The 14,754-nt window shown below is 38.9% G+C and overlaps 2 protein-coding genes across 3 annotated transcripts in view; one reads left to right on the top strand and one right to left on the bottom strand.

Moving 5' to 3' along the window:
• The window catches only part of LOC113483381 (claudin-7-like), a 22,597-nt gene extending 10,892 nt beyond the window's left edge, over positions 1–11,705 (top strand). For both annotated transcript variants that reach the window (XM_026854896.1, XM_026854894.1), the window contains exons 3-6: positions 6,561–6,725; positions 6,877–6,958; positions 9,693–9,803; positions 11,180–11,705. In XM_026854896.1, the coding sequence (XP_026710697.1) occupies positions 6,561–6,725; positions 6,877–6,958; positions 9,693–9,803; positions 11,180–11,279 (458 nt within the window). In that variant the 3' untranslated portion in view covers positions 11,280–11,705. The remainder of the gene's footprint in view (positions 1–6,560; positions 6,726–6,876; positions 6,959–9,692; positions 9,804–11,179) is intronic.
• A 1,464-nt stretch (positions 11,706–13,169) lies between these two features.
• DUSP28 (dual specificity phosphatase 28) lies at positions 13,170–14,726 on the bottom strand. Its single transcript, XM_026854914.1, has 2 exons — positions 14,346–14,726; positions 13,170–13,413 (listed from the first exon to the last, which is right to left on the bottom strand). Exons 1-2 carry the CDS (start codon positions 14,691–14,693, stop codon positions 13,279–13,281), a joined length of 483 nt encoding a protein of 160 aa, XP_026710715.1. The 5' UTR covers positions 14,694–14,726; the 3' UTR covers positions 13,170–13,278.
• Between the last annotated feature and the right edge of the window lie 28 nt (positions 14,727–14,754).

Here is a 14,754-nt window from a genome sequence, read left to right as displayed (position 1 = left end):
CGGTCCCCATAATTGGAGAGAGGACCCCTGGTTGGTAAGGACTTTGTAGATCATCTTCAGCTGTTCAAAGAACTGTGTGTCCCCTAAAATCAGCGTGGGGTTCCTTGTGCTAACAGAAGGGCATGTCACGTGGCTGCCTGGAGAGTAGTAGCTGTCTGTCACGGGGCTGTTTCTATAGTGCTCAGTCAGCATTCCTGGGTCTTGAACAAATCAACAGAAATTATCAAAAAGGTACAGCTCATGTTGATCAAACCTTTAGGGGGCTAATATTTTAAATATTATTTTCCCAACTGTATTGGATGATTTGATTTTTAAAAATATTATTTCTGCCTGTAAACCGTCTCTCAACCATATTACATGCAAATATGCTCTGCTCTAAGAATATCAGAGGGGTTAGGAACAATTTCTCTCTAAGGTCATATATTGCTATGGTCAGATATGGTGGCATCTTGGCGTGTCAATGTTAGTATTTTTCTTACATCAGGAGTATACTTTTGTAGTGCATTACACAATTGCTCTGATTTACTGCACTTGATTTGCCTTGTGGAGTGGTCTTGGAGTGCACAAATTGGTTTCCTTGTGGATGATGCAAAGCAAGGAAATGTGCTCCAGGAATGCTCCTCCTGAATTCCAGCTGTTGATGGGTGTTCAGTTCACCCAACAGGGTTAGAGCAAGTCTGAAGGAAAACTCCAGAGTTGTGAATGAGGTTGATGTGAAGCTATCAACACCAACTCTTTTACTCTGCTGATGCAGAGCATCCTGCAGAGCAGCATTTGCTGTTATGTCCATCGATTACTGAACCACAGTTTATGAAATGCAGTGAAGAGTTAATCTGATGTTCTTTAACACCATTAAAGAATGATTTCTTTAAGGGAATGATTAAAATGCCTGGCGCCATATAGGAAAAACTCATGCATTCCAGGTCTGCAGTTTAAACTTTTATGTTCATATTTGTGCTTTATGACTGCTTGTTGAAATAGCTTTCTTAATTAGGAAGAGATATTTTTTTAAAAATGAATTTAAAAAAAAAATTTTATCCTTGGTAGCAGTATAAAATCTGAGAACACGATCCAAGTTCCCAACTAAACTCAACTTTGAAATTGCTGTCAGCAGAAATGATCACTGAGGTCACCAGGATAGTTACCTGTGTATGGATAAATTAATTTGAAACTCTTTGAAGAGCTTTTAATGGGATGCAGATACTCCAGTATACTGGTACATTTACTATGCCATCATTTTTAAAATTGCAGTGACTTAGCAGAAGAAGGGAATTCTGTAAAAGTCACCCCAGAAGATCAGTTATTATCACACATTACCTAGTTTCTTTAAAAGATTTTAAGTACAGAGCTGCACAGGATCACACTGACTGTGCTGCCAAATCTGTTCTTTTTGAAATCAATGGCCATGATCTTCTTGGCTGCTACGGGAGCAAAAATGTTGCCGTGGCACTCTAGTATTCTTTTGCAGCTGAACCTACCAACCTACAGCATCAGCTCAAAGTGACCAGTGAATGCTGAAAAAAACCCCACCCCATATCTGTTATGGGCAAGTTGTGACTCTCTCAGCGGCTAATTGTTCTTGTAGTCTTTATGTAAACCCCGTGAATCTGTTACCATGTTGTGTCAGCAAAACTATTTTATGAAGAAACTCTGACTCCATTTCCTGGAGATAAGAGCTGATTATTACTGCAAGAGATGGTTAACCCCATTTGGATACATAAGCAGTTTAAAATATTAACGTTAGTGAGTGATGTGAATTGAGTCTATGATTTTGTCTAGTCAAAGAGCAGAAGCAAGTATGCAAAGTTTAACATACTTCTACTTTGCTTAGAATAGATTTTTTTTTTTTTTAATACTAAGATATTCTGACAGGCAGATGCAATCGTCTGATATGTATTATTTTTCATATAGCTATTTTCCTTCATAATTTTATTCCTTTTGAGATAGGTCTGTCACACTGGCTCATTCATTCCCTTATATTTAATTTCTGTGAAACATAATAATTACAGTTGTAAGTGGAACTATTTTTAAGCCTGAATGTATTAAACTACAGATCTATATACTGTAAAATATTAATGGAAACCCCTCATCCACAAACTTAACCTTCCTGAAAGAAGCTGGCAGTACAGTTGCTATGGATTACTTAAGACCATAATTCCAAAAAAATGTGCTAACTTTTCTAGCAACAGAATAAAGTTCCTGTTCTCAAGCTTTTTTATGCTTGGGTCATCAAGAAAATAAATAAGTAAAAGAAAATATAAGAAAATAATAAGTAAAGCTTTTTGATTTGAAATCAATAATAACATTGCAAACAATTTTAATCCTGTGCAAACCTTAGTTGACTTCAAAGGACAGACAGAAATGAAATATTTGCCAATATTATAATTTTTACAAGATGTTTTGTAGAAATACTGGGTGGACTTTCTAGGCTGAGACTAATAATAGGCTCATTTTGTCACTTCCCATTAAGAATTAATATTGTTCTTTTTAAAAAAATGTTAATATCTTTATCATGAACTGCTCCCACTTCTTATTGTCATGCACTGTAAGCCTTATCTCTGGGGTTGAGCAAAGAGCAAAGGTAGAGCCTCATTTTGGAGTGAAACCCAGAGATAAAACAGCAAGGAGGCTTCTGAAAGGCTTCACTTGATTGTAATCTAATTATAGGGTTATTTAACTGTTACTACTCACAAGCATGACTGCTGCGTTGGAAATTGTTGGTTTTCTTTTGTGCTTGGGTGGGTGGGCAATTGTTGGAGCTACTTTGCCGAATAATTACTGGAAAGTCTCCAGTATATATGGTAGTGTGATCACAACATCTACGTTGTTTGAAAACCTGTGGAAGAGCTGTGCAGAAGACAGCACTGGAGTGTCCAACTGCAGAGAATTTGACTCTATGCTTGCTCTGCCTGGTATGTGACTTTGCACAGTCTTGTTTATATTGCTTTAAAATTTGTTGGAAAAAAGTAGAAAGGCTTTTGTTTTAGTAGTCTGGTAGTACTGAAAAATAACTGCTCAAGAAGGACTTTGTGGGTTGAAGTAATAAAAATCTCTTAAGCAGCAGAATGTGTCAAGCACATTAGGAAAGGCTATAAAATAAGGCAAATGAAGTCACTTAAGGATTTATTTTAATAGACATTTTAAATATGGTGTAAACTCTTTTCTAGCATCTTGTGGAAGGAATTAGTATGAGACATTTTTTTAACACATCTTGTGACAATTCCATGTTTATTTGGAATTTTATAGGCCTTCTTTTGCAATACTTGAATAGCTGTACCTAGAGTTTTTTGATATAATAGGTAAATACTCTTTATAGCTAAGAAGTGGTAGTGGTTTTTGCATGTTGAGACTGAAAATCATAGGTAATGTAAGAAATACAGTGAGTGTATCTTATGCGTATAACGTACAATGAGTATGTTATAAATTAATATACTTGTCAGGACTTGTTAACTAGTGTCTTGCTGGATGTGGTTCTAAATATCAGGAAATTTAGAGCTGCTGGCTCCTGTACTCGGTATCAGTCTTCATCAGAATTGTGGATTGTCTTTGAATGATCAACCAAGGCAGTATTCGGTAGGTAGTAAGCATGTCTACAGACAGTAAAGCTAGTTTTTATTAATCTTGAATAATTCTGTACATAGATACTTCTTACAGAATAAAAATGCCTTCCTGCTTAGTTGAATCTACACTGGGAGGTGGCTAAACTAGATAGGTAGGAGGATACTCCTAATCTGAAGAATGTGTAGTATAGTGTTAGCGGGAATGAAATTCACTTTCTCTCTCAATCAGAAATAAACTGATGTTGACCAGTTCTGACACTAGTGTAGCAATTCCCTGAAACTGTCTGTGTCCAGTATTTACAGAATAATCTGCTCTTTTCATCTTTCAGTGTTGTCTAACAATTGGTTTTAAGGTTCATGTGGGTATTAAGAGGAACATAACCCTATTTAAACTTCTTAGGCTCAGCAATATCAGGATCATGTCTGTCAGACGTTATCCTCTGCAGAGTGTGAGTGTACATTTGGTTCATGTATAAACCACCTCATGGTTTGGTTCGTAACTTACTGCCTGCTGACTCCAGGCAGCATCTTGTCATTGATGTATTTATATGGGGTGTTGCCTCTAAGAGTGTCGTAGAGCTCCCATGTGTGCACATGTGGGCAATGGGGCCACATCAGGACAGCACCTTGGAGCTGCTGAGAAAAAAGTGAATTTTAAAGAATTTGGGGGTGGCGGGACAGAAAGAAGAATCGTGAGTAGATGTGCTAAAGCAAAAGAGAAAGGAAGGCAAGCAACAGCAAGGTGCCTGGAGAATTGCACATAACAACATGGAGTCAGCAGGAAGGAAAAAAATGGTATCAGATAGAAGATAAATTGACAGACCAGGCTGTGAAAGTGAATTTGTGAAGATTAAATTTGATCTGTTGAAGAGGAGATCTGTTACACTGTTGAGAAGATGGCATTGTATTTGAGGGGTATAGGCAGGGGGAAGGGGAAGGGAAAAGCAGCTTGCAAAATTGTAGAGGAAAAAAAGGTTTTAGAAAGGAGAACTGACAAAGAAACAAGTTAGAAGACATTGAATTGTAGAAATTGTCAAGAGGACAGTTGGGAAAACCAGGAAAGAGGAAGAAACTGGGTTTGGTAGAACAAGGGCTGAGCAAACAGTGGGACCTCCAAGAAACGTCTGTAGCACGTGCAGATACATGCCAAGGTAGACTAAAAATTATCCTGGTCAGTGTAGGTTGTGTTTCAAATTGCTGTTTAGAAACTTAGCTGAAACTGCTGCAGCAGCAGATGTGAGGGATTGGCAGGAGGGGAAAAAAAAGAAAAAAACAAAAGCGTCTTTGTTACCTCTCCTCAGAAGGACCGCAAAAATTTTCCATGGAAGTTTCCTTATTGGCAGCCGAGCTACGTGGTGTACCTCTGGCTTTTGTTTTGTGCATGGGAAACATCAGACTTGGTTGTTTTAAACAGATTCAAAGGTTTTGAGTTCAGCAAGCCATTAGCCCAAATCACAAATGTTTGAAGACCTTTTTTTATTTAAAAGCAATATTGCATAAGATTGAAACCATGACTAGCTACTATCTATCTATCTAGCACTATCTATCTAGTCACAACTAGATCAAACATTTGATATAAAGCAATTAGTTAGCTGCCAAATACTTTTTAATCTCTTTTTTTTATTCTTCCTTTTAAGGTCCCGTAAGTGTTTCTTTCAATGATGGGATTTTGGGATAATTTCTTAGAATTAGTATTGATTCATAAAATGCACTGACTTTGTATCTTGTTCAGTAAGCTCATTTTTAAGATAAAGACAACAGAAAATGAGCTTTTTGGATTGTGAAGTAAGTTGCTCAAGGCTGTTGAGATTATCATATTGTGGTACAAAGAGGATACAGTATGAGAACTCTTCTGTTAAAATAGTACAGTCATTGGCTTGCAAGCACTTAGCCTGAGGATATGCTTGTGTGTCCTGGGAAGATATGGAGAGTCCCATCTAATACTGCAGGAGTCCCAAAGGCCTGAAATGTAAGTTGTTGGACCCCTGCTGTGGGTAATTCCTGCTGCCATGGTGTAAGATCCCAAACTAGAAAGCACCATTGAAGTTGAGCGCTTGTCCTAACAGTATCTTCTGCAGGCAAAAACCTTGCCCTGTTAATGGTACTTTGAGGGTTTTTATCACTTTTATTACTGCCTGTATTTTTTCCTTGAAAATGTTAAAAATAGTGCTTAGCAAAACATTAATTCCTCAAATGATGTTATCCTTTAATTCTGTGTCTTTGATAACTCTCAGGCTTGCAGGACCAATACACTTAAGCCACATAAGAGTTGTCCCTGTTTCCATGCAGTTGATACCTAAATGTGAAGGCTGGGAGCTGAAGTGCTGCAGAAGGGTCAGCATAGCAGATTCCCTAAATTGTCCAAACCAGCTGTAACCTCTCTGCAGGAGTATGTCGTAGGGAGGAGAGGAGTGCTGCAGCTCTCGGATCTGCTTGACTCCTGGTTGTTACCCTGACTCAGAGTTCAAAGTGTACAGCTAACTCAAGCATATTCTTTCCCATCCCTCACTGGAAGTAGCAAAGCTGGAACATTTTTTCAATTCCTGTGTAGTGCTAGAGCCCCGCACACCTTGGCTGGGACCTGGAGTTTAGAGGTTTCCTGTGCACTCAGCTGTACAGGTGTAAGGAAGTCATCAGCATTTATGAGTAGGAGACTTATTTCCACTCCTGTAAATGACCATATATACCGCTGTGCATTTTCACAGGACTTAAAGATGTAAGCTATGAAGGGCTTGTATACTTTTTCAGGATTTACTAAAGACCCAAGAGGATTTACTGAGGTTATAAAGTGTAAGTGTGGTTCAACACTGAAATCTGATTGACTTGAAGGCTAAACACTCTAGGGTTTGGATGCTTCTCTGAACCAAATAACAAAGTTGGACAAGATTCACTCATTACTACTCCTATTAATTTTATCACTCTAATCACTTTTACTTTTTCAGCACAAGATTAATTTAATCTCTGTCTTATCCTGATCTGTTTTCTCTTTTTTTGTCTTAGCTCATATTCAGGCATGTCGTGCCCTGATGATTGCTTCCATCCTTTTGGGATTCATAGCTACAGTACTCTCGCTGCTTGGTTTGAAGTGCACAAACATTGGGTTGAGCGATGAGGATGGAAAAATGAAGTTTGTTGTCACAGGAGGATTTCTCTTTATTTTAGGAGGTAATATCGAGGCTGAAATAAGAATGCCATCAATACTTTGTATTGCTTTTACAGCAAGACTAAATGAAATGAACGCTTGTTCTTGATTTAGAGCTGTTACAGCCATTAAAGGAATCATTTGCCTGTGTGCTTTTTAAACTTTTTCTGGTAGGTCTCTGCTCCATGGTGGCTGTTTCTTGGTATGCTGCGATGGTTACTGCTCAATTTTTTGACCCACTGTATGCTGGAACCAAGTAAGTTAATAGATTGGTCATACCAAACTCCATCATGTGTTACAGACAGCTGCACTAACCTTAGCTGCTTGAGTTTCAGAACCTGGATGGATCTTGTTATCCAGTTCTATAGAGGAAAAATCTGTTTTCGGAGAATCTTTTCACTGCAGACATGTTGGTGGGGAGGGAGGAGAATTCTCTTCTGGAAGGCTTAGTGAGTGTGTGGGGAATATCAGCCCCACACCTGAGGGGGTTTACTCTACTGTGTTTACATTTTCTTCTGAGACTCAGTAAGCGCACATCTCAATGTTATGAAGAAGAAAAGGTAAAAGTCTTAATTTTCTTCAGCATTTAGACCAAAAGACGTACAAAATTCTAGCTATGGCTAGAATACAGTGCCTTAGATGTACAAGCAAATGAAAAAAAGTACAGCAACCAGCTTGAACTGTGTACTGGTGACCTGCAGATAGCTGAGGAATATCATTAAAGTGTGCTGCTTGGCTTAAAGAAGTAAAAAAATATTTTTCACTATATATTAACAGCTCAAAATTTGTCTTGTGAATTAAAATGAAGCAAAGTTTGCAGGACTATTAGATCATACAGTTGTGTGCAAACAAGTTTTGAGGTATAAAAGCCCTTATTCTTGTCTGATATAAAAGCAACAGTCTTCAGAACTAAATGCCCACTTATGGCACCTTATCTAGGTCAATAGATTTAGCAATGAGGAACAAGGGTAGAGGTGACTGGGCTTCTCCTTCAGCAAGGGGGAAAAAGGATGAGGGAAACATAATATATTGCCTATGGAACATGAGAGAGCCGGTTTGGGGAAAAGGGGACATTTATCATTTGCCAGTACCTCTACTGAGTACATAATTTTTAGATCAATAAACTATAAATCTTCAGTTGCTAGGAACATATTTGAAGTGTTTTGTAAGTTTCCTCCAGAGAATCAGTTTAGGGAAGTCAGAGGTGAAGTGCTTTGTTATGAACCAAAGTACTTTAAGCAATTGCTTTGGATGTTTGTCAGTTTTCCTTGTGTTTTCAAACAAGCCCTTGCAAAGAAATGGCACTTGTGAATACTTTTTTGTTTTATATCCCCTTGAGAGAATGATATGAAGGGTAATAAATACGTTAGAGGACAGAAACAACTGTTGATAAGGAATGTCAGTTAGTGGGATAGTTAGCAAGTTTTATAGTTATCTGGTGCAGCTTTGGGGCTTCAACATCAATGCACGTTAATCAGTTACCAGATTGTTTGTATTCAGTAGCTAAAGACATCTTTTTTTTTTTTTTAATATCTAAACTTCAATTTATTGATAATGACTATCGATTCACTAAGTAGTTCTGAGTTAACTTTGATCATTGTTAAAGCCAGACATGATTTTGAGGAAGTTTGTTCTACTTGGACTCTGTGAGACTGGTTTAAATTCAATTGCAGGCCAGTATTGATCTTCACTCTTTAAGAGAGTGGCAAATCTGTTTTTTCAGATTGCATCTTCAGTAAATTAGGAAAGTTAACCCCTACTAATTCTTAGAGGAATTTCTCATACAGCTGTGAAGGCAATCTCCTGCAGACCCTTCCTATATGCTTTCCTTCAGTATGACATCTCAGCATCCTGTCTATAGGTGACTAGTGATCAGAGACGCTTGCATGCACTGGGCAACACTCTCTGATTGTTCCTTAGTATTCCTTCAACAACTTGCACTCCTGTTTTTTTGAGATAATGTTTGTCTCCTTGTACCATGTTTGGAAAGCACCTAAAACAGCAGAGACCTTGTGGCTCCAGTGTGCAATGAGAACTGTGTAAACCTCTGAAACCTTCCTGTTAGCATTATTTCTGGAGTCAGAAACTTTGACACTTTCAAACAATGATTTTATGTTTACAAGTGGAAAGAAAACACACATATCTGATTTCAGTATACCTTCTATGTACTCCATGATGTGGGAAAGAAGCAATACCATGACACTTATTTTATCCTTATATTGGGTATCACAGACCACAGAGGTACAGCCATATTGTGGTATAGTCTTTGTCCAAATATAAAACATCATTTTTGTCTTTTTGTGAAACTCCTGCCAGGCTTTCCCAGGCTTAGTTGTGTCTAGTCTTTGTGTCAAATTCATTATCAGTGAATTTCTTGTTTCCTGAAAGGTGTAGTTTTGTACAGTAAAATGGGGAACTATTCTTTTTCAACCTGGGACTATTCATAAATGTATTTCAGCCATATAACCACAGAGAGTGCTGAATATTCTTTAGGATAAGTTTGAAAACTAGGCCTATACAAATAACTACTTGTAGGTGATCTAGTCTCATGTCCGTAGCAAACGGGTTTCTGTGGTTAGCCTTTTCTCATGACACTGACAGTAAGGTCTGAATCATTCACAAAATTACTCTGGTTGCACTGCCAATCCAAGGGTGAAATAAGTGTTGTGGACTTCAAAAAAGGTGTATTAATATTATTTATTATCAAGAATTTATTAAATATACTCGTGTTATTGCTACTTGTCTTTACGTTGCTTAGTACTTTCCGTACTGCCACTTATTTGGCAGAGCACTTAAATGTGAGTTTTACTGAACAGACACAAAGCCAGATCTGTTCTCCTATTACCTGTTGAAGGACCTTTCAGTTAGCTAACTTGTATGCAGACTAGACTTTGCTTGTTTGTGTTATTTGTGCACCTTATGGCTGAGTTTAAAATAATGGCTTTGTGATCCTGTTATATGCTGTTTCCATAAAACCTTTCACGTTGCAGGTATGAACTAGGAGATGCCCTGTATTTAGGCTGGGCTGGATCTGTTCTTTATATGCTTGGTGGGATCTTATTGACCTGTTCTTGCAAAGGGAAGAAAAAGCAGGATTACAGGTAATCTCAGATTTGTCAATTGAAATAGTAGCTGTCAGTTACATACCATTTTCTATCTGTATGCTCTTCTCTCTCTCTCAGCCCCTGATATCATATAAATCTGTAGCCATATAAAGTACAAACAAAAAATTGTAGCTATGAATTCAGTGCTATGGCATGTCACAGACTTGTGATGGTAGGGGTGCTGTACCAAATACTTGTACCTCCCAGATAGTGTACCTGTTGATACTTTGCCATCAGCAGTCACCTGTAGCTAGTATTTGGTAATTCTGGATACTGCTGATGGTTCTAAGATCTACATGATGAAAATGTGCAGTGAAAGAGCAAACTATCTATTGCCAAAAGAAAAACATATCGAAGAATATAGTGTATTATAATCAAGTTTCTCTGCAATAGTACTATTAAAATATTCAAATGCCATTCAATTTGCAGAAAGTGTAATGGCATTTTCTTTCGATCATTAATTGATCATTAGATGCATATGATTTTTTTTCTTGTTCTTTATGGAAATGTCTTGTTTGTGCATCAAATCAGAAAAGTTGGGATTTCTAGCCTCAATATTTAATCTTGCCTGGATTTTTTTTTCAATCTTAAATTATTCACACATACAGAAGGTCCCCTTTCTGAAGCGGAGGGATGAAATTGTCAGAAATAGCAAAGGCGTGTCTACCCAGAAGAACCCAAATGGCTTGGAGGCTGTACTAGCTAAGCTTGAGAGGCTGATAGTGTGGAAGGAAGAAGCATGGTCACTGCTGCTGCATTTACTCTTAGGAAAGTTATGTCAAAACATATAATGAGTGAGAGTGTTCCTCTGATACTCCATTCCCTAATCTGAAGCCATTTAAGTTTTATGGTAATATTTCATCAGCCACATTGGACTTCAGATCTCGCTTACCACACTTTGATACAAAGTACCAAATATCCTGAAATGTCTTGAAAATCAGGTAAAACTGATGTATGAAACAGAAGTTCAACATGATGAATAACAGCTAAAGGGGCTGGCTGGCTTGAAGATACTTTTGTTTTCCTTTCTCATCATCTTGATTCCTGTATTAAAAGCTGCAGCTTGCACAAAGGCATTAAGGTCTAGGTTCTCTTTTGCTTTAGGGACTTGGCTAAAATGTCTTTAGGAAGAGCACATGTGAATCAGCAATCCAGAGAGCATTTCTGGTTATGAGAGAGATGGCTGTGCTGCCTGTCAAAGAGCACAGCTTTTTCCCCTTGGCTACAAGACTGATGAGAACAATAGGCCTCTAATTTCTGCACCTCTGTGAAATATGTGCTATTGGTGGGTTGGATACAGACCTAAAGTAGCTGAAACTGTGGATGTGTGTGTAGTATCTATTACTTTGTATCTTTTTTTTCTCAATTTACAGCTGCAACAAATATGCATATTCAGCAGGCCAAGCAGCTCATCAGCAGCACTTATACGGCAAAAACTCTGAGACAGTCATAAGCAACAAGGAGTATGTCTAAATTTACCTTTTACATCACTTGCAATGTTAGGTTATGAACTCAAAGAAGTAGACTACTTCCAGGGTTCCAGTTCCAAATTGCAATCTTTCATGTTAATGTGGAGCAGTACAAGGAGGAGGTACAGTTTTCAATGTAAATAGGAATGGTTTTCAGGGAATAGCTTTCAGAAATGTAAATATTTTTACAGAAAATACTGTGATGTGAAATCCTGCAGCATGAAGGTTTTCTGCATGCTAAGAAGCCTGGTAAAATTTAACCACAGAGTGCAGTGTATCCTGACAATCAAGAACAACTGTTTCTATTTCAGCTGACTCAAAAATGCGGAACTGATATGCTGAAGCTGACTGCAAGTTAATATGCCTCAGTTAGAAATGTATTGTATTTTCATTAATGTTTCGCTTCCTACTTTTGTTTAGCAGCTTTAGCTTTGGATGGGAAATAAACCTTATTCCACAGACTGACTGTGAGATTTTTTGATGAGTGATATCCTGGCCATTAATAAGGATAAGTCTATAGATATATTGTGGGCTTGAAGTCATACGTTATAGTGAAATTCATGTTATATGTGATACTCAAGATTTATAAAAGCTACTACAAATGTCCTAACTACCACTCACCTCCAAATCTGCAGATGTGCAACAAATTTCTTGTTGGTTGTAATGCAGATACCAAAGATAAATGACAGAATGAACCAAACACAGATGGGAGTGGAGAAAGCATCTGGTGCAAAAATGCCTTGTGATAACTAAGAAGATGATAGCCCCAATTTTTAATTTTTATTTCTATGGTTTCAGCTTTTAAAATAATCCTGTTTTAACTCTGAGCAATCTTTAACTTTGGGAACTTCTACTGCATCTGAATTGCCTAATTCATGTAATTCCCTAGTAGCTTTATTCTCTGTCATTTTTCCATCTTTAGAATTTCTGCCTGGAACTACTCCACTGCTGGGAGCATATGTTTGCCTTGTGTAAGCACTTAGATGACAATGAGCTAACTTTACTTTGTATTGATGCTTTGAGCAACATGGAATGGAATTTCACACTGCAGGTTCACAGATTTCTTAACTTGTCCCTTTTAAATTACAAATGTGTCAATACACTTCAACAAAATACCTTGGTGTTTCTCTCTGCTTTTAACGTCTTATGATAAACACACTTGTAATCTGATTTGGAAGTTTCATGCAACTTCCTTGATATCCCAGCAGATAATTTCACAGGGCAACCTGCAAGCAGTCTTAGCAGAAATGATTTGGTCATGCTGCTTGCATGCAGATACAAGGCATGAGTTGGGCACTGATAAATCTTGTTAGGCTTAGTAAGTAAAGCTAAAAAGTGTTAGGATTACTTCTAGATTGCCATGTCATCTTCTCTCCACTATCAACTATTGTTTTAAAAATCATTCCTTTGGTATTTTGGAAATAATTTCCAAAGCTTAACTTGCATGGTGGGAGCTGAACTCCTTACCACCATCTGTATATTCTGTCCTCTGGATTTTTAGGTAATTTTGTGATGGTATTTTGTCTAGTTCAATGTAAGGTAGAGACAAAGCAGTTCCAGTGTCAGTTTCCCAACAAAGGCTGTGTCAGCTCATGAACATGAATTCTGATCCAGCAGGTGAGATAGAAATTCAGAGCTTCCTTGGTCTGGCATCAGGTTGTCTAGTGATGTCACGGGGAAGCTTAATTAAAAACCAAGAGTACAATCCCTACGTACTAACTTGTTTGTTCAATACATTGTTATCATACTCAGTGTCATCCAGGGGAAGATAACATGTTATTTCTCTGGCTTGTTTGCAGTCCTCCCAACCCTTTTCTGGTTTTGCTCTTTCTCCCTGATTATCTGCCCCTTTCCCATGCACTTCAATGGTAATGCTCTGAGTGAATTTAACGAACCAGCAACTCAGTTTGGGGAGTAAGGCATTTTATGAATAGGTGATATAGGAAGTGATATTTTTTTTCTTAAATTGGTAGCAAGCCATTTAACTCTCTTTACAAACAGCTTCACACATTGCTATTTTTAAGTTCTTTGCTCATCAGAGCAGACTGCTCTGGTATCTTCAAATCTTCTTCATATCTCTGCAGCTGAGACCAAAATCCTGCATTGGGTTCTGCTACTGGTCTGGCAGCCTTCACAACCTAGGAAAAAGGAGAGGCACGGTAAAAGCAAGGGTGGGTATCAGCCAAGTGGGTTTTTTTCCTCTTACACTTTTGAGAAGATTTACTTTGGTTTTGATTTGGCTATGGAATAACAAACAGGTATTTTGGTGAGCTGACCTCACCCTGTGCTTGCTAAGACCTCCTGGCATGTGGCTCCCATTACAGAATGGATTCATGGGTGAGACATGGAAAGGAGCTGTTGAATTTCCTGGAAATGTGAATGTCTCTCACAAGCGTGGTGACGCTGCTCGTGTTCGAGACAGCGTGAAACTTGATTGCGTATCTGCATGCCTCTGTCTAGTGCTGAGCAAAACCATTATCTAAATTAGAGACTTCGTGATACACTTACCAAATGGGTGAAGCCTAAAACACCGTAGAGCAGGAGTCGTATGTACTGCAACGGCTTCCTAATAAGGCTGAGCTGCTATTACTTATATCTACCTAGTCCCTGACTATTTAGCAGCCCTAACAGATGCTTCTTTGCTGTGTTGAGCTATGCCTCACAGGCAATAAAAGCAAATCCTGCAAAACACCTGCTGTGCACACTTTCATCCATTTCACTCATTTGCTTTATGTCTCCATCTTTAACTTCACTATCACGACTAAGCAAATGCCTGGGAAAATGTTCACAAGACAACCAACTCTGAATATCTGCTACCAGGGCTTAAAGCCTATTTGCAGTTTTAATTACATTTGTCCCAGAAACTTCATACTGAAAGCTTAGTTGTCCAAGCTGGGAGTGAAAAAACTTACAGTGGAATTTTTATTCATATGCTGAATATCTGTGTAACCGCTAATTAAACAGGTGAGAGCACCAAAATAATTCACTGAGAATCATCGTTGCTCATAATAAGCACTGCATTTCTTACCCCAAAGATGTCTAAATATAAATCTGGGTACACGTACAATACCTCAAATGCATCCTTGAGCGGGAGCTTTCGGTGTCTCATCAGATACGCGGTGCAAATGGCAGCGGAGCGGCTGCGGCCGTTTTTACAGTAAACCAAGCACTTCCCCCCGCTCCTCACGGCCTCCTCGATGGCGGCTCCGCACGCCTCGAAGTGCCGGTACAGGTCTTCAGCCGGGTCATCGAACACGGCGACGCGCAGGCCGCGCACCTGCCGCAGGCCGGGGAACGGCTGCTGCCTGGTGACATTAAGGCAGAAGGTGACGCCCTCTCGCAGCAGCAGCTCCTCGCTGCAGGCGGCCCTGGCGTTGCCGATGAGCAGCGAGGGGGTGACCTTGCCGACCTGGAGCATCGGCAGCCCAGGCGCGGCACAGCCCCGGGGCTCGGGCTGCTCCCCGCGGCCGTGCGCTGCC

Source organism: Athene cunicularia, assembly GCF_003259725.1.
Source record: "Athene cunicularia isolate RWA chromosome 9 unlocalized genomic scaffold, athCun1 chr9_part1, whole genome shotgun sequence".
In the NCBI taxonomy this organism is placed as follows: Eukaryota; Metazoa; Chordata; class Aves; order Strigiformes; family Strigidae; genus Athene; species Athene cunicularia.
Note: the sequence above shows the minus strand (reverse complement) of the source record. Positions and strands in the feature narration are given on the sequence as shown.

Excerpts from the sequence above, each read along its gene's own strand:
- DUSP28 (XM_026854914.1), bottom strand. The coding sequence starts at position 14,693 with ATGCTCCAGGTCGGCAAGGTCACCCCCTCGCTGCTCATCGGCAACGCC. Across the intron at positions 13,414-14,345 it reads CGCTCAAGGATGCATTTGAG|GTTGTGAAGGCTGCCAGACC; the intron begins GTATTGTACGTG and ends CCTTTTTCCTAG.